Source organism: Suricata suricatta, chromosome 7, assembly GCF_006229205.1.
Source record: "Suricata suricatta isolate VVHF042 chromosome 7, meerkat_22Aug2017_6uvM2_HiC, whole genome shotgun sequence".
In the NCBI taxonomy this organism is placed as follows: Eukaryota; Metazoa; Chordata; class Mammalia; order Carnivora; family Herpestidae; genus Suricata; species Suricata suricatta.
Genome location: NC_043706.1, coordinates 90,712,834 through 90,732,768, shown reverse-complemented (window position 1 = coordinate 90,732,768; position 19,935 = coordinate 90,712,834). Strand labels below are relative to the sequence as shown.

The 19,935-nt window shown below is 44.2% G+C and overlaps 1 protein-coding gene across 1 annotated transcript in view; it reads left to right on the top strand.

Annotated features, from left to right (window-relative positions):
* The window catches only part of PREP (prolyl endopeptidase), a 120,082-nt gene that overhangs the window by 76,096 nt on the left and 24,051 nt on the right, over positions 1–19,935 (top strand). Inside the window, exon 10 of the mRNA XM_029945298.1 lies at positions 1,884–1,987. Within this exon, the coding sequence (XP_029801158.1) occupies positions 1,884–1,987 (104 nt within the window). The remainder of the gene's footprint in view (positions 1–1,883; positions 1,988–19,935) is intronic.

Below are 19,935 nucleotides of genomic sequence, written 5' to 3'. Positions count from 1 at the left end.
TTCTCCGCCATCTTGCTCCCCTCCTCTGTTATTAACTTTTTAATGTTTACTAATTTTTTAGAGAAAGAGTGCACGTGAGTAGGGGAGGGGCAGACAGAGCAAGACCGAGGGTCTTGAAGTGGGCTCTGCGATGGCAGCAGAGAGCCCAGTGAAGGGCTTGAGCTCACAAACCTCGAAATCATGACCTGAGCCAAAGTCAGAGGCTTAACTGACTGAGCCACCCTGGGGACCCTCAGATAAACCAGCATTAGAGTACATTTCCTATTCACTGTCTGTCACAAAGGAATTTGCATTCTAATACTTTGGTGACTTGCCTAAGGTCATTGGCCCAACAGCTGTCAGAGGTGGGGATCCTGGCTGCCAGGTCCTCTGTCATTCCCTGTAGTGTACAGGTTGTGGTGAGTGATACTAGAGTGAGTCAGGTGCTCAAATAGCATATGCTTGGTCTGCAGTCTTTTTTGTTAGTTGTTTGGTTGTTGTTTTTTTTTTTTTCAAGGAATCAGATTTTTTGTGTGTTTTGAGGAAGGGAGGCAAGTACTGATCAAGAAGCTATTCAAAATTAACATATATCTGAAACTAGCCCTGCCTTTAAGATTACATTCCTCGAGGCAAAGACAGTATTCAGTACATCTGGTATGTTAGAATATATGCCCAGAGTGTAGTCTGGAAGTACTTTACGTAAGTAAAGATGTATTTTAATAAATACCCAAGTATAACTTAAACTAGGAAAGCCAATACTTTGGTCACGTTACAGATCTTCTCTCTGTCAATATTAATCATACTTCCTATTATAGTACCTTAAAATAATTTGTCTGTAAGCATGAGAACTGCAATGACATTCACAGGGATCAGCAGTCGTGCTATTAATGAGTGTAAATGTATAATTCTTTGCCACTGGGGGTGCAGAGTATTGTTTCTCATCTGTTAATGAAATAACATGCACAGAGGAGTTGAGAAGAAAGCAAGCCACCATTTTAATACCTGATCAGTCATTTCGAATGTGCCCTGTGGGAGTACCATTTAGTTTCAAGTTTTCCAGCAAGTATTGGGATCGCTAAATCGATTTTTCATCTATTTGACAGTGTATGTTTAAAGTATTGTGTAGGAGGGCTGTTTCCAGCCCAGCCACTCTGGATGACTAATTCTGTTTCACAAACCACTGCAGTGTCATTGTTTTCAAATAGTAACAACTCATCTTATTGTTTCTTTGATTTAGTTCTTAAGTGTTAGAGCCTAATAGCATTAAAGTCAGGAAATGGAATTTTAATGAGTGTTTAAATAAGCTGGCATTCTTGGTGTATAATCATTAATTTGTGTTGTGCACAATTGCTGAGATAGTAAACATTTAAAAAGCAGTTCTAAAATGGTACCTGATCATCTCTGGTTCCTGATTGCTGTCCACATGCGTGTCCATGGACAGGAGGGTGTCCAGTGTCTGGAGCTCCAGAGTTCGCATCAATAGACCCCTGGCTGGCTGTTGACTTGGGGCCAGTCATTTGAGTTTCCCATCTTACTCACCTCTCAGGTGAAGTGGCCCTCCATGAAATTTGCCATCCTCTTTGGCCTGCGCTTCTAAGTGGCCCGGCATAGGGAAGACCTGTTACGTTTCCACTGTTAATGTTTTTTACCTCTTCTCATACTCACAGATGGTTGTAAAAAGGAAGGCCGTGTGTGGTGGCAATGATGAAAAGTGAACACTCCGTGCACCAGACTATTCTAATGAGCACTCGGTGCAACGACCCTTACATGGCAGCAGAGAATACTTAGGGCCCCAACTAATGGTCCTCTCTTGCGATTCATGGCATCCAGTTGTGCTCTGTGACCCTTGCCCCCTTTCAGCCAGTGGGTTTGTGGACTAAACCAGGACTTCCGCTTCCTTCTAGGTATCATTTACCACTGTGACCTCACCAAAGAGGAGCTGGAGCCACGAGTCTTCCGAGAGGTTACTGTGAAAGGGATTGATGCTTCCGATTACCAGACAGTCCAGGTATGGAGCATTTGATCCTGATAACATGAGAGTTAGAAAATATGACTGTCAGGCCAGGCCATTAACACCCTAGTTCATTGGGAGCCGTGGAGGTAATCCATAGTAAAACAGACAACAGGTCTTCTTGGAGCTCCTGTTCTTTCTGGCCGTGGAGCCAACATGGTCCCTGCACTCCTAGAGCTCACAGGCTCTGCTCCCATGGCTGCTGCTCTCGACAGGAAGCCAGAGTCCCCTGAGTCGGGGGTCTTACTGCTTGAGAGTGGGATACAGTCTAGCTCAGGTCTTACGGTGTCACAAGTAACAGCATAGCTTTGCCGCACATAAAATATTTACTCCAGTGCTACGAGTCCATCTTTGCCGCCTGACGTTCACGTGTATTTCCACCTGGCACAGAGTAGACACTCCATAAAACATTAGGATGAACAAATTTACTGATTAGCCGGTCTCTGGCCACCCATCCTTTCAGGTTAAGAATCTCTACTTTGGTTTTTTTAGCTCCCCAAAGGCATGGAGTCTTCCAGAAACTGGAAGTCTTCCAGAAACTTCCAGTGACTTATGACGTAGAATGTCTCTGTGCCTTTGAAGTGAGAGGTCACCTGTCAGGTGTTTATCAGGGCTCTCCCACCTGGAGAGCTGCACCACACAGACCACAGATTAGGAAGCAGAACAGTGTTCATTAAGGAAGTTCAGAATAAAGAGCCGGACGCTTCCGAGAATGTTTCTGTGAAACTAGGGCATTATTTTAGCTTGTTGAGTTATCCTTCAACTATCTGGAAATGCTCTAGATGACGGGCTAGATCTAGATCATAAATGAATAAAGCATTACTTACAAAAGCCCATGGTGGGCTGGACCTGGTCCAGGGCTGCAGTTTGTCGGCCCTCTTTCTAGAACAGGGGTTGGCAGACTGGCCTCTGTTTTTTTGGGAGAACAGCCATGCCCATTTGTTTACGTAGTGTCTATGGCTGTCTTGGTGCAGTAATGGGGGGAGGGGAGGTGCAAGAGGGACTTCATGGCCCACGAAGTCTAAAATTCTTAGCATTTGTCCCTCTGAGAAAAAGTTTGCTGATCCCTGGTCTATAGTAAAAAGCACTTAGGAAATGAGAATGTTCCCAATAGATGCACAGATCTTTGTCATGAAACTATATCAGGCTTGAAATGTGCATATACTCATTGGGTGACATGGGGTGAGTCGCTTAACCTTTTCTGCCCGTTTTTTTTTTTAACAGTAAAATAAGGATGATATCTATTTTAAAGGATTCCTATAGGATTATTTGAGATGGTGTATATTAAGTGTCTGGCACATAGAATATAAGTCGATTTTTTTCAGTCAATATTAGAAATAAATATAACAGACTATTAGTCTTCTGTTTCTATTTTGGCTTGCATCTTCTTTCATTTTCAAGGTGAGCCATTGCCATGGGAGCCAGTAGCCCGTCTGGCGCGTACATGGTTCACTTATTCACCCTAGTCCTGTATTAGACTTTAAAAATCTTTTTTAAGCAGTCGTTCTTTGCTATTTTCCCTTTTCTCTGTGTCTGGAATATTTGCCCCTCTCAGATGTAACATTCGACCTCCCCACGGCCGGTGTCTAGTCTTCGCCTCAGCGTCCCCGGGGCCAGGGTGTAGGCACGCGCCAGCGCACACCACTGCCTCTCCCGTCAGTGATGCCAGGGATGCCCGAGCGGCGTCTTCTGCCCCCAGGGGTGCAGCCATGGCTGCCTGGAATTGGGCAGTCACCCAAGACAAGCCCGCTGTCCTCTCATTGCTGCGATGCAGCCCTGCAGCCCTCTATTAAAAAAGAGACACGTTATCCCGCCCTCTTTTCCGGCTCCCCACACGTAATCAGTGCTCAAGTGTGTGGCTCTCTTTGGAGTTCGGGTGAGGGCGAGGCGCCTGTAATGGCGGCAGCTGCCAGGGAGGCGGCGTCTTGTCTCCTGTCGAGTGGCTGTTCTTTTCCGTGCTGGTCATAGTAATGCTCTCTACAGGTGACACACAAAGAAGCTGGTTACCACCTATTATGTCTCGTTTTCATTTATAGTGACAAGGTAAAACTTGACAATTAAGCAAATGGCTGGTGGAGTGGAATCTCTTGGCCACATACATAGCCTGACATCCCCACATGTAACTGGGGGAGAGATGCGTTGAGTGATGACAATTACCTATATCATTGGAAAACTGAACTCTTCTGTGTTTGGCTCTCTGCCTTACCAAAAAAAAAAAAAACCCTCTCTGATGTTGAGCTACTCAAAAACAACATTTTATTTTTACTGTGCAGTGCAGGAAAGAAAAAAGATGGTAAATATTTAAAACGGTAGTAATTGGACAGGGTGCCTGGGTGGCTCAGTTAGGTAATAGCATGTCCAACTCTTCATTTCCACTCAGGTCATGATCTCACAGTTCATGAGTTCAAGCCCTGAATTGGGCTCTTTGCTGACAATGTGGAGCTTGCGTGAGATCTCTCTCTCTCTCTCTCTCTCTCTCTCCTGCCCTCTCCCATTTGTTTTTTTGTTTTTAATGTTTATTTTTTGAGAGAGAGAGATAGAGTGTGAGCGGGGGAGGTACAGAAAGAAGAGAGGGACAGACACAGAATCTGAAGCAGGCTCCAAGCTCCAAGCTGTCGGCACAGAGCTGGCTCGGGGCTCGAACCCACAAGCTGTGAGATCATGACCTGAGCGGAAGTCGGATGGTTAACTGACTGAGCCACCCATGTGCCCCCATGCCCTCTCCCACTTGTGTGTGAGCTCTCTCTGTCTCTCAAAATAAATTATAACCTTGAAAAGCAAAAAAAAGGATAGTAACTGGAGAGAACACATTACATTACAGATCATGATGCACTATTCCTTATTTTCATATTTTAGGGAGTGGAGATACCTGTGGGCAGAGCGTATGTATAATGCCAATAGGAGATTTTATATCTATTGATGATACACATCAGAGATATTGCATTGAGTTATCAAAATAGAATTCTTTCATCATTTATGGGTGCCTTTGAAATGCCCTTTGATGTCACAAACCATAGAGTCCTAGGAATTAAAATCCATTGTGTGGTGGTTTAGATTCAAGTGTATAAGCAGAGCTTTGACATGAAATGGGAGCGTGACAGATGTTCTCACACTGTGATTAGGCTCCCAGTGGTGTTGCCAACAATGACCTACCGTTGTAAAAGCAGGCCCTAGAGGGGGATTTGTGCATGAATAGAAAACATCCTGATGGTGTGTAATAGAAACCACAGCATTTGTGGGGAGCGGGGGAAGATAATTTTGTTTTAGTCACTTCAGGGTAATGTCACTTTTGATTCCTCTTGAGCCTAGTGTTTATATTTATTCCATACATGATTTAAAAAGAAGATCCCCTGGGCTGTTTGTCGTTCCTTCTTATGTTCTGTGGGGCATGTTATGGTTTGGAGCATGTACTGTAGCACAGATTACGCTGCATGGTTGGTCCGGTGAGATAGACCAAACCTTGGAGAGAGAGAAGGGTCAAAGACTCACGTGACTAAATAAGCCACAGAGGACAATTCATGTGTGTTACACATTCATTCAGGACCCATCTTGACTTTGGAAGGGGGGTAGGGGGGTGTCGAGCATATGGTGTCATGTTTTGCTAACAGACATAGAACAAAGCTGGTGTCTGTTACAGCCCTTATCCATTCCTGACTACAGCTGTGAGTGAGTAGAAAATTGATCTGTACTAGAAATGTAATTTTGAAAATCAGATCCTGGAAAAACTTTTTCTCTTCCAGTTGGGGGTACATGAAAAATTTAGTTGTAGATAGATTTATCAAATCTGCAATTGACTAATTTTGTCTTTTTTTTATTGTGAATGCCACATCCACATAGTATTGATGAGAAGTTCTGTGCCCATATCTTTAAAAAGAAGCTGAAATACTGAACATTAGAAATTAATTTATAAGGAGCCCCTAGGTGGCTCAGTCGGTTAAGCGTTTGACTTTGGCTCAGGTCATGATCTTGAGGTTTGTAAGTTTGAGCCCCACTTCAGACTCTGTGCTGAGCATTTAGAGCCTGGAGCCTGCTTTGGATTCTGTGTTGCCCTCTCTGCCCCTCACCTGCTCACTCTCTCTTTCTCTCTCAAAAATAAAAATAAAAACAAAAAAAAAGAAACTACATTTATAAAATAAGTTTGGTGATCAGTGATTTGTGTGAAAAATCTGTCTACATTTATAATCAGCCATGTGTTTCATTTTACACAAAAGTGAGGTGATAGGGAGATGGTAGTTAAATTTAGTCTGTCAGCAAGTATGAGGTGACTCAATGCCGGTGGTACTGTTTGAATATAGAGAATTTCTAGACACAGGCATTGTCGCTGGAAAATCTCCAGTCAAACTGTAACTCAACAGAGAATTGAGACACACAGATCTGAAAGGTCAGACACCTTCTCTTAGTGAGCAAGGGGAAGGTGCAGCCTTCAGTCAGCACTGCAGAGTTAAAGACCACCCTGGCTGGGGCGGAGGAGGAGGTCTTCAAGGGAGGGGTGGAAATGGGGCAGGGCTTTGGGGGATGGGTGCTTCCATGATTCCCAGTTCTCCAGGACACTCCTGACCGGTTTTTCCACCACCCTCATTCAGAGACTGCCTCTGCCTTTTTGTGACAGGTTACTTTCATAATTTTACAGCAGATTAAAGCAGGAAATCGTGTCCCCGGTATCCTGTGCAGTTAGGGTTGCCCCTTGTTACTTGCGGATGGAATGGGGTTTGCGCTGTGGTTGAACGTGGCAAGATGCACTTATGGTTTCTCAGTACCTCACTTTTGCCCAGCCAGCTGAGAGGTTGGCCTTTTTCCTCCCCAAATAAAAGGCAAAATTTATAGACCTGAAAACGAACAATGAACTGAGTGTACTGTGAATAAACTCCATTATCAACAGTTTCTGCATTTCATAAAAGACAAAAAATTGGAAGGAAGGTCCAATTTTATGGGTGAAAGCAAACAATATAGTAGGAAAATAGTACAAATCCTAAGTATTTAACAGATTGAGTTTTCTTCTTGTTTTCTGAGGCCTAGTAAGGACTTTTCTGAAAGTCCTTGGGCATATGAAACAGCAGGAACATTCCAAAGGTGGTTTGCTGTGTAACTGAGAAGAAATGTTAAAATTAAATAATTCTTTGGGTTTACCAAGATGCCTTGGGGTAGAAGGACTGGGAATTGTTTTCTTCAGTGTAGATTTTTCCAACCTTGGTGATCACTGATTTGTGGTTGCTGATACAGGCTTTGCCATTCAGAGAACATGTTCTCAGAACATTAAGTAGACTCTGAACGTTTGTTAAGTCCATGCTGAGCGCATGGCGCATCACAGTTTTGAATATTGACTCATCCACATCCTCGGTGAGCTGACCACTGAACTGGCGATGATGTTTTTCTCTAGTGCTGTGTTCTCACGGTTGGGTCGATCAGAAATCTTCAGAAATGTCTGTGAAGAGTGAGTGGGGGAGCATTTTCATAAAGAACTTTTTGAGAGTCACTGTGTTTGCACATGATTTGGAAACTGCTTTAAGTCATACCAGTTGTTGGTGATGATTTAGCGCCTCTGCTCGAGGTTATTTGTGACCTTAGGCTTCACGGTGGCATATTCTTGCATGAACAGATGCCCACCCTTCTTTAGATCTCTGATGCAGGCCTTCTAGATGGAGGGCAGAATGTTCACGTTCAGAGGGGACGCATGTGTGTCTCTTTCCCCTTTTGGTATCAGCTGAGTTAAAATAATTTGTAACGGGTGATAAAAGGGTCTGTTTCCTTGTTATCGTACAATACAGAAATAAGTTAGGGGGCCCCAGTCAGTAGCCTCTGCAGTCCTAAAGCCCCTTACATGCGTTTTAAAAACGACATTACTCTGTAGCAGCCCACGAATATGTAACCCTCTCTCAGTGGCTTTGAGAATTGAGCAGCCAGCGCCTGTAAGGAGAGGCCTGGGGAGGTTTCTTGAGCCTCTGAGGGGCTTCACTAGGGCGCCGTGGGTGAAAGCAAGGCCTGTGCTGACCTTGCTCAGAGCTTCTCTGAACTTTCCTTTGAGGAAATGGGGTTTGCATTGATTGGGGACCAGGAAAACAGCTGTACCCAACCTGGTGACTTAGGCATGGGTGGCCAGGAAAAGGAAGCCCTATTGGTTGGCTCTCCTCAGGGACATGGTGGTGACTCAGCATCAGGGGTGTTGACTCTGTTTATTTTGCTGAGATATTAATAAGTTAAACAGGTGTTGATTTAATTGGAATGACTCAGATTCACTTCTTGAAGGTCATCTAGGTTTATTGTTTTTTAATAATATTGTATTAAAGGCCCTAAATGTCAGGGATCAGGCTACTCATAAACTCAGTACCATAGGTGACAACTATACTCATTGGAGATTTGTTCATCCTTAGTACATACACAATTTGTAATATATCAGATACCTACAGGTAATACTAAGTTTACTATTATATGTAATAAAACCACTTAAATAGATTCAGATTTTGTTTACATTCTTCTAAGAGTCATGGCTTCTGAGATCCATAGAAAGTTCGGTAGATTTCAGGCTACTGCTAGCAGTTAGCTTGGGGAAAGAATGTCATATTTCATTATCCTATAGAAAACAAAGTAGCACGTAACTTCCTTCTTATTAGCACTAAATCAGTAGCATGGTATCATCTATGAATAATGGAATATGTGCTTATGGCACTTATCTTTTGTCATTTTAATAATTATTGGTTTTTTTTATTTTTTTAACGTTTATTTATTTTTGAAAGAGAGACAGAGCATGAACAGGGGAGGGTCAGAGAGAGAGGGAAACACAGAATCCGAAGTAGGCTCCAGGCTCTGAGCTGTCAGCACAGAGCCTGACGCGGGGCTTGAACCCATGAATCATGAGATCATGACCTGAGCCAAAATCAGCCGCTTAACCAAATGAGCCACCCAGGTGCCCCAATAATTATTGTTTTTAAAAATGAATCTGAATCTCAAGTTCTGTTATTAAGATTAGATTCAGCTCTGAGCAGCAGGAGAAATCAAAATAACCATGGCTTACAGAAGAGAGATGTGTGCAGGAGGAATCAGTCCAGGACTGTCATGGTATCTAAGGTGTGAGGAATCCAAGCTCCTCCTCTTTTGCTGCTTTGTCACATGTGGCTTCTTTTCCCAGCATCACTTCATGGTCCTTGAACGCTGCTGGCCATCCCGCCATATTAACGTCTGTTTTCTAGCCAACAGGAAAGCAACAGTAGGGAAGAAGAGGGAGGGTAGGTACATCCCAGCTTATAAGTGGGATTTCTATAGGATAATGAAATATGACATTCTTTCCCCAAGCTAACTGCTAGCAGTAGCCTGAAATCTACCGAACTTTTTATGGATCTCAGAAGCCATGACTCTTAGAAGAATGTAAACAAAATCTGAATCTATTTGAGTGGTTTTATTACATAAAATAGTAAACTTAGTATTACCTGTAGGTATCTGATATATTACAAATTGTGTATGTACTAAGGATGAACAAATCTCCAATGAGTATAGTTGTCGCCTATGGTACTGAGTTTATGAGTAGCCTGATCCCTGACATTTAGGGCCTTTAATACAATATTATTAAAAAACAATAAACCTAGATGACCTTCAAGAAGTGAAGTGCTTATAAGCATGTGTCCTAACAGTGACGTGTATTATGTCGGCTTTTGTCTTATTGGTGAAAATGTACTCATGTGGCCACATGTAGTGCAAGGAGGTTTAGAGATGTTGTTTTAGTCCCAGGAAAAAATGTGTGCAGCTAAAAATTGGGGCCTTTTTATTGAAGAAACAGGAGGATAGATATTGAGGGACAAGTAGTAGTCTGTGACACAAGACAAAACAGGCCCTCAGCAAAAATGTTTGGTGTGGACTCTGAGACCAAGGAACCTAAATGGCCACCTGCTGGCCAGCTACCTAAATCTCTCAGGGTCAGGATTTGAAAAACAAAAACTGAAGAGCGTGAATATTCAGATGTATTTATGGACAGCAGAAATCATGCGTTACAAAGAGAAGCATCCTTTAAAGATGCTCTTCTCCCATGGAGAAAGACCTTTAATATTGCATCCAGAACATGAGTATATGTACTTCCTGAACTCTGGTCTTGAATTAGCACAGGTGTAATGCAAGGGGAGATGGGACTCCTGAGAATTAGAATCAAGATGAAGTGTCATGGGGTTATCTCTGTGGCAGGATGAGCAAGCCAAGTAAGCTGGGGGCCAGATGACTTTCCAGATGTTTGGCTCCATGCTAGAGTCATCTTCTTGACTGGGAAAACCAAATCGCAACCACCCTCCTGCACTATTTCCTGTAAAGGATGTGGGCACAAGCCATCCTTGTAGGACCTGCTCAATAGGACCTGCACATCACGGATCAGCCTTTGGGGAGGGGTTCAGGTCTCTAATTTCATAGCTGCCTCTTTGCTTTTTTTAAGTGGTCTGTTCTTCCACTAATGTGTTTTGGGCTGTGGACAGAGTTGTACACTTTCCAATTACATTTATATTAGGGTTCATATAGTTGAGGCTGCTCATTTTACAGATGAAGAAACTAAAAGTCAATATGTTTGAAGAAAAGTAACACCATAAATAATTGACAGAGTCAAGACTAGAATGCAGAACTCCACAGCCATGCTAATCCGCACATTTTGTTATCAGATAAATTATTTGTACTCTCTATAGCTCAGTTGTTTTTTTTACCTCTAAAATAAATTAGACTAAAAGGTCTCTAAATTCCTATGCCCCCTTACCTCTAAAATATGTTTCTCCATCATATAAGTACCCAGTGACTACTTTGCAGACTCTTATGGAACAGGTTAAACAATAAAAATACTCCCCATGTAAAAGGGGAGACATTAAGGGCCCATAAATATATGTTTAAAATGACTTTAAATATTATGGTTTATTTTAGTGTTCATTTCCAATCTCCTGTTGTATGTTAATGGACATTCTAATTTCCTTATCTATTTATTTGTGTGTGTGTATATATATATATATACACACACACAAATACAGGAGTTAATAGTAAGTTAATATGAGGAGTTTTATGTAAGTCTTAAATGTTGGTCACCATACCACAGCTTGAAACTCTATTTAAAGTATGTTCTAAAGTGAAATCAAACTTGAAGTGTTTATGGTTTTGCTTTTGTCTTCTTATCTCTGCTGGACTTCCCCCAGGATCTTACTCAGGGTTGGCACTAATGCCAACACTGGCATCAGGTTGCTTCTAACTCAAAGGACCTTTGTTTCTTGTGCAGTGAACCCAGAAAGACACTTCTATGCCCAAAGCAGATGACCTTCTCAATTGTTTTTTTTCTTAGACAAGTACACCTATTCCAGTGTCTGTCCATTATTTCTACCTACTTCATTGGTGAAGCTAGATTAAAAATTAATAGAGGATTAGGTGGATGTCTAGAAACTGGAACCTGAAAATTGCTTTGATTTTCTTTGCATTGAGAAGGCTCCACAGGAGAGAGTTGGAGTAATCTTTCTCCTGCTTTTCTGTGACAGTATCACTCCTAAACCCCAGGGGTATGTCTTTATGTAGGCTGCCACCTAAACAAGTGTTCTTTGGCTTCCTGCTGTGCTCTATCTGTTAGGAAGACAGGGAGAAGAGAACATAGGAGCTTAGGGTGGTCTCTGCACCTACTACACAGTTCTTCCCTCCCCTCCCCTCCCCTTTGCCTGCATCACACTGATGGCTGATGGGAGCAAGTAAAAAAAAAAAACCTAGCACTATAGATATTCTGTTATCTCCCCGGAGGAAAACCCATTATGGCCTAACTTGATTGGTCCATGAAAAGGAGGACATTTTCCATTTCCCCAAGTATAACCTTTTGATTGGAGTCAAGTATACCTCAACCTGGGTGTAGAGAAGTAAACTTGATCATTCCCTGCTCACTCCCAGGGTTGACTAAATGTAAGTGGTAGATTTAAAAATGTTATAATAGTGATAAATGTGATGGCAGAATATTGCCAGTTGGAAGGCATTGTGAGGGTACTAAACAGAGACACACAGATTCCTGGCTATTGTCTGTGTCGAGTGTGAGCTCCTCTACCCAACTCTTGATGCCCTCCTTCATCCATCTCTGCTAAGGTACTGCCTCACCAAGTCACCATCCCAAATACTCCGCACCATCAAGGCTCAACTCCAAACCAAGTCCTTGACCGCCATCTCTGCTTGGCTCTTTTTCCTCTGTGCTCCATTGTGGCACTGCTCATTTTCTTTACTCCATTTTCTGAAATTCTACACATTTTGAATACTCAACTAAGTCCCAACTTCTGTGGAAGCTTCTCTTCTTGTTCCTGCCTTTGGAAGCTCAGTCTCAAGCAAAAGACAGGGAGAAGGGATATTCAGCTGTTACTTGGAAATAGAGCATGGCTGTGTGCACACACTATACCAGGCTGCAAGCCCATGTTCTCAGTGTGTCATCTCATTTCTTCAGAGAATCAGTACTCTCACGATCTCCATTTTCAGGATGAAGAGCCTGCAGTGTAGGGAAGTTGGATGAGTTCTCCCGAATCATACAGTGAGATAGGTGGAGCTTAAGCCCTGGTCTCCAGTGCTCCTAAGCAGGGTCCTCCCTACCCTGAGAAGCGGGCCAGCTTCTTTACCACCTGGTCCCAGTTCAACAGTTGAGTTCCCTGAGGTAGGCAGTCGTAGGTCTCCACATAGGAGTCGATATAAAATAATGGGACTTTTTAAGACCCCAGAGAAAGCTTCATCGTTTACCTTGGTTAATGTCTCAAAAGAAGGAAATGTAAATTATCTAGTCAAGCTGTATTGATAAGTGCAGCCGATATAAATTCTTCACACATTGAAACTCATCTGCTAGTTGGTTCTGCTGAGTTAATAATAGCAGACACCTTGTGTCCTCCCTGCCTCCAGCTGCATTTGGTTGTATACATGTGTGTGTATCTGAGTAGATGTAAAGATTAATGTGTATGCAAACATATTTTTAAGCAGAGAATATGCTCTTTGATCCTACATCAGGTAGTGGGTAATTCTAAAATTGACTCTCAAAACAGAAAACCATTTAGGGTGCAAGTAAAAGTCACTATGCATGTGCTGCCTTCATCGGGACTTCGGAGCCTTCCATATTTTGTATAGGATATTTCTAGTTCAGCTCCAAAGTTTAATGTGCATATAGCCAATTAAATATTTGAAAAGAACAGAGAAGAGTATAAATACTCCAAGCTGTGGTTGGCACATTGCTTGAGAATCTGCAGACTTGACTGTTGAAGTGCCAACTTTGAACCATTGTTCAGGATCTTTGGATATAGGAGGGGCCATGAGTGTCGTGGGGTGTTGCTGGCGCTACCCCTGCTCCCCTGCCTGGACTTTCCCTCCTCCTCCTAGTACATCTGCAGCTTCCAGTGGGTGTCTTCCTCGCCCACCATCAGTAACTTGTCTGCACTGGTGTGGGGAGGTGGAATGGGACAAAGAACCACTCTCATTCATCCAATATGTGTGTTTATTAAGCATTTACCCTCTGCCAAGCATTGTGTTAAACACTAGGAATGTGACAGTGACCTAAAGAGCTGTGGTGTTTGCCCCTTGGAGAAGTGCAGGCAAAAAAAAAAAGAGAAGAAGAAGAAGAAGAAGAAGGAAAGAAAGGAAGGGAAGGAAGGAAGGAAGAGAGGGAGAAAGAAAAAAAACCCAAGTGAACAGAAAATCAATGTGAAGATTTTAAGCTGGGGGAAGAGCCATGAGCAAAATAAATGAGGATTGTTGCCAGGAATGACGGAGGGACCTAGTGTGAATCAAGTGGTCAACCAAAGTGCCCTTGAGTTAGGTCAGTGGAAACAAAGTCTACATAGGTGGGAACTAATCATGTGGAAGTTTGGGGAGAGCAGCCCAGCTGTTAGAGCAAAGATCCTAAGAAGCACTTGGCCTCAGAGAGGCCCCGAGAGAAGACCGGCTTGGTAAGTGAAGGGCAGGACGGGGCCTTATGGTTATGTTGGGGTTTGTTGAGGATCCCAGGTGTGGCAGAGGTCCCTGCAGGGTCTTCATTTTGTGGAGAATAGATCAAAGGGGCAGATGTGATTCATAGACTTCTAGAAGACCTCTGTAGCAGTAGACCGGGGAAGGCGGAAGGTGGCCTAGACCAAAGAGAAACTATGGACATGTGGAAGAGCGGGTTTGGAAACTACCTGGAAGGTAGAATCAGCGGGACACGTTCAGGAACTACACGTGGAGGGGGTAGGGAAATGGGCACATCAAGGAAACTCTGAGATTCTGCATCTGAGCAGCTGGTGCCCTACTGTTGTTGGCAGTGGGTCAGGGAGGACATGTTTGGGAAGAAAAATATTTTTGACATGTCAGATTTGTAGTGCATGTTACATTGTTAGCCAGGTGGCAGCGTCAAGTATGGAGTTGGATATTTGAGCCTCATGCTCAAAGGAGTTGGAGTTATATGGGCATCTCCAGTATGAGGGTGTTGTTTAAATCTGGGGCAAGGACAGAATCCCATGGAGTAGAGTGAGGAAGTCTCAAGACCGTGCCCTGAGCAGCCCCCCAGCCCGGGCTTCACTGCAGGAGGGAGAGCCAGCACGGAGCCCCAGAAGGAGCAGCCGGGGAGGTACAGGTAAAACCAGCATACCTCAGGCCAGGGTGGCCAGGAGGTCAAGGAAAGGGTATTAAAAGGAGGCAATGGCAGATGACACTCCTGTGGTTAGTCAATTAAGGAAAGAAGAAGAGTTCTTGGATTTGACCAGGTGTATTCCTTGGTGATCTTGACAAGGACACCTTCAGGAATGGGGGGCAGACTGGTGGCTGAACGGGGTATATTGAAGAAGAGGGGAGAAGATGTGTGTAATGTTTTTAGTAAGGTTTCTTATGGGTGGGTGTGATTGAGTGAGTGGGGGATGTAGCTTTTCACACATTATTGTATTACTATCCTAAGTAGAATAGTTTTGTGTTAATGTTGTAATCTGAAAAGCCTTACATATTAAAACTTAAAAAAATGCTTAAGAAAAAAAATCCCTGAGAGGCTACCTGAACATCTCTTTTAACAACTGTGGGTTATGTCTTCCCACCCTCCCCCCTTCCTCCTTCTTCAGATTCCTTTTCAGATTTGTCATTTTCTTCCTGTAGAACAGCTTCCTGTAGAATACTGCTGTGCTAAGAAAACAAATCAAACCAAAAGAATCAAATTTTAACTTCATAGGACATTTTAGAGCTGGGCCCTCTCTTTGGGGCACTGAGTTGAGGATCAGGGAGAAGGGAGGAGAGGAGAGGGAAGCGAGGAACCATGTGTGTAGACATGTTGAGTTGAGATGTTTAACTGCATGGGCTGGAAGCGTGTACAGGGTCAGGGCTGGCTTGTGAAGGGGGAGAAACTCGATGATTCCGGTACGTCACTGGGCTGGCTCCAGGAGGGGGGACCGGCACAGGGGCCAAGTCCCTTGAGAAGACGAGCAGGCCCCAAGCCCCAGGGGGAGGCCTGGCCTTCATGGAAGGAGGCCCTTCCCTCCACTCAGGCAGGAAGGAAGAAAGAGGACGTGTGGGAGTTGCAACTCCCAAACACCAGCTCCTTTCTCTCCTTCTGTGAGCCTGCTCAGGCCAGAATTCTTCTTCCCTGGTTTTTTTGTTTTTTTCCAAATAATTTTTGAGTTTCAACTAAAAATCAAAAAGTGGTTTTGAACTTCTGAAATACGTGCATTTTTTTTGTTCTGTACTCCGTGTAGGGGCAAGAAGGCTTTCACATAGTGAGTGTTAGAGTTGAGAATTTTCTGCTTCTTATAAATGAGTTCTTTCCTGATTGCTCTTTTCTGTGTCAGTCAGAAGAGGCTAGGCCATGGCCATTAACCAGCACCTTCAGGGTCTCAGAGAACTGACTTCAGACACACTGCCTCCTGCAGGCCCTCTGAGGAGCCTCCCCCACCAAGCATTGCCTGTCCCTGCGGCACAGAAGAAAGCACATCCCATCCCTGCAGCCCTTTTGTCTAGAAAAGTCACCTTCCTCCCCTCCCATGTATCCTTAGCCAACAAGCATGTGATGGGGACACCCCAGCTTCAGAGGTGGCAGAGGGTGACGGCCATCCTCCATGTGCTGGAAGGAGAGAGACTAGCGATGCCCTGATGACATCATGTGTCCCTCCCAGGAGACAGCAGAGGGGGACCATGGAGGAGCACTGGGGTTGCCAACCTCTTCCCCTGGCCCCATCCTTTGACCACAGCACCTGAGATTCTGTCAGTGGAAATCCATTCCTAAGCTTTCATTTTTCCAAATATCTTCTTTAAAAATATAAACAGCCCTACAAAGCTTTGTGACTCATTACCTTTTTTTCCCCATGGACATAATTTTTTCTAGCAGACTCAAAATGGTAGGAGAGCTTGTGTCCTGAAAACACCATTTTTTAAGTAACACTTACTATCCCAGTTTACTTAAGAAAAAGACCATACAGAACTGCAGGCGGAGCTTCCGCTTGGCCTGAGTTGCTGATAAGCGCAGGCTGACCGGGGCAGTCCTGTCCCGCAGGTCCACCCCGCCGGTTCTCAGGAGGGCAGGGTGCTGCTGCGAGCGGCCCAGACTCGCCAGCCACCGGATCCCTGGGCTGCATCCCAGCATGGCCCGCATGAGCCCTGTCTCCACTCTCCTCAGGCTCCCCGCCCCCTCGCTCTAGCACCTCCATACCCGCCTGCCTTTTTGTGCTACCCCTCAGGCCACCTCCCCCACCCACCCCTGCAAGCAGAGGTCTTGCTGGAGAGCTGTGGACCCCCACCCCATGACTGTTCTCACCACATTCACAGGCAAGCTGTGTGTTGTGGAGATGAAACTGGGGCTAGATCGCCTCTACGACGGTGCTCTTCCATCAGTAGGATAATAGAACTCTTCCCTTGCCGTGACGTTTGTGAGTTACAGCCTCCCGTCAACATACTACATAGTCATTAGAGTGTGTGGTGTGGTCATTTGCAGAAAATGATTTATGTCATTCTTGATACATTAGTGGGCAGACTTCGTGGCTGGGGTCGGTATTCTCTGGCAGAGCGGCCAGTTCTGAGATCAGTGGTCTGAAGGAAGAGAGTGTTTGCTGTTGTTTCATAGGATTACGTGGCTTCTTAATAAATAGCATATCCCTTATGATTATGTTTGCTAGTTGACCAGCCTTGAGTAATGCTATGGTTAACCCCGCAGGCCGGCCCCTGTCCTCTCCCGCTCGGCACTCAGCTGCAGTAGCCCAGACCTTCTCATTGCCTGGACTGCTCACCCCGACTCCTTCACTTCCCTCCACCACGCAGATCCCAGATCCCTTCTCTCTCTCCCGTGTAAGGAGATGCTCTTCCCAGCACCCAGCTTTGTCTTTTCATTTGTTTATGTGTTCCTCTTTCTTCCCTTCAGAAAGTGGTTTTCCCCACTGCTGTGTCCCCAGAGCCCAGGGCAGAGTAGAGACATATAAATACCTGCCAAATAAATAAGGGATGCTTTAATAAATGATACACTCTGAAATGATCTAGTTCTCACTGCCAGAAACCTGTAGAATGGATCATTTCCTTTCTGTAAAATTGTTATCAGACCATCTCCCTCTTCCCCCCAGAGGTAGTTGGTCTTCTATATTCAAAACCAGCAAATAGTGTCAGAAAGTGAATGTTTACTAGTATGTATACTTCTGTGAAATTTTTGTACGATCTACTCTTTTAAGTGTGTTTGGGTCCTGGTCTAGGACCAAAGCAGGAGGTCATACTGCCTCTCCTTTTAGAGCATCAAACTTAATTTTTTTTAAATATCTTCCTGGCACATATTTATTGTGTTTTTGCTTGCTTTCAAGTGTCTGGGAAACTTTAAGACAAGCTGAACAATAAAAAAGTGATTCTACTAACATGTAAATTCAATTGACCGGTTCTTTGTGTTTTATGAGCGTTTGTGATCTTTACTTTGGATTCTTTTCTTCCTTTGGATGTTTTTAATTAATGTTTTCAGACTTTGGAAGATTAATTTTCTCCCTTTGGCTTTTCTAACATGTTTTCTAAAGGAGGTTCATTTTCCCTTCTTCAGTCCTCAGTAGTTTCATTGATTTGTATGTATGGTTCTTGTCTTCACTGTATTTCTTGTAACATATTCCCTTGCTGTGTTTGTCTAAATGAGGTCCCACAAGTCCCCCTGCCTCCTAAGAAGCCAGAGGATCCCTAAGACAGTGATAGTTATACTAACACTAATTCATATAAACTGGAATTTCTAACTTAGAAGACTGGGTAAATAAAAATAATTATTTCACAGACATTTATCAAGCTGCTACCTTGTATCTGGGAGTGCTGATAGAATTTACTAGGGGAAATGAGGATGTGATCAAACATTTGTAGCAATTTGACAGTGGGAGAAACTATGTGAAAGATGATCTCAGGTCCAAGGAGAGCCCTGAGGAGGAGGAGGAACGTCTAAAACTGCTCTTGGAAGGCTTCCAAGAAAGGAGCTTTGGGCAGACAAGGGAAGGGCCCTGGAGGGAGGAGAGGTTGTACAAAAGCAGAGGCACCCCCAGCACCAGGGCTGGAGCCCATTGGCAGGAGACGAGCCTGGAAATCTAGGCAGGTCAAAACCAGAAGGGTCTGGTGTCCACCCAGATGGGGTGAGATTTTATTCCCTGTACCTCAGGGAGCCCTTGAAAGGGACTATTCTGGACGCACATGTGGTATCTGCAATGTGCTCAGAGAAAGAGGGTCAGGAGTCAGGGAGAGTCGTGAAGCCTGGCGGCACTGGCGGTCAGTGAACTTATGGGTGCATAGCTTGAAACCCCCAGCGGTGTCTGTGAAGGGGGAGGAGGACCTAAGGGAGCATGACACTTCAGGACTGGGGAGGTTGCCAGGAAAGCAGTAGACTGAAGAGATTGTGAGTGGGGCCACTGAGCCCGCTGTCTGGGAGTGAGGAGTCTCCTTGCAGCCCTGGGTTTGGGTGTTAGTTACCAGGATGTAGAGAAAGTACACGAAATTCACTAGATGAAAGCTTTTGTCCTCAGTGTGCTGGTTTTGTAGCCAGCTTTTCTGCACATACCCCAAAACTTCATAGTCCTCAAATGTTCCCTGTTTGCCATCCTTAGTGCTACTTATCATCAGAACAGCAGTATTCTGCAGATCTTCTATGAACATGATTCAGTTATTCATCTGAAACTTGCATTTTCCTTAGACTTTGGTATTTCACTACCTTGATTACAAGTGATAATAAAAAGGGGTGTGTGGGGAGGGGTGTGCCTGGTGGCTCAATTGGTTAAGCATCTGGCTTGATTTTGGCTTAGGTCATGGTCTTGCATTTGGGTTCATTGATCCCTGCATCAGGCTCCATGCTGAGAGAGCAGAGCCTGCTTGGGATTCTGTTTACCTCTCTCTCTGCCCTTACCCCACTCGTGTTCTCTCTCCCCCCCCCTCTCAAAAATAAACATTAAAAATACACAAAAGGGGTGTGTGCGCACGCGTGTGTGTATACATACTTAAAATTATACTATTTCCACATTTTAAGCATTTTTAAAATGCTGTGTTTCTATCACAGCAGTGCTGGGGTGAACAAGGTGGTGGGAGGCATTTCACAGCCATGGGAAAAGAAAAAAAACTATGGTTTCACTGGTAAAATTTTTGCTATTGACTCACACAGCTGATCATAGGCTGTAAATCAAACAAGTTGTGCCTGTACTTTTGCAGCAGGATTTCTGAACCTCCTGATTGGTGTTCATTTGCTCTCCTTCCTCTCTTCCGCCCCCTGGGGAGTTGCCTCCAGTAGCTGCTTGTGATACCTCTCCTTGCGTTCATTTTCACTGACCACCTCTGTGCAGCCTGCCTTCACCGGCATGAGCCCATATCTGGCTCCACGTTTCCCAGCGTGGGGGAGTGAAATGCACTGTGGTGCTCATGAGCTTCTTAAGGATTGTTCTTTAAGTGACTTGAAATCCTCTATGATAGGTTTTTCTTGCCTCTTGCTCACCAGAGGGGTTTATTTTTGGTGATTTGCATTTGCATTGTCTGAGAGACTCCAGATGGAAACAGACCAG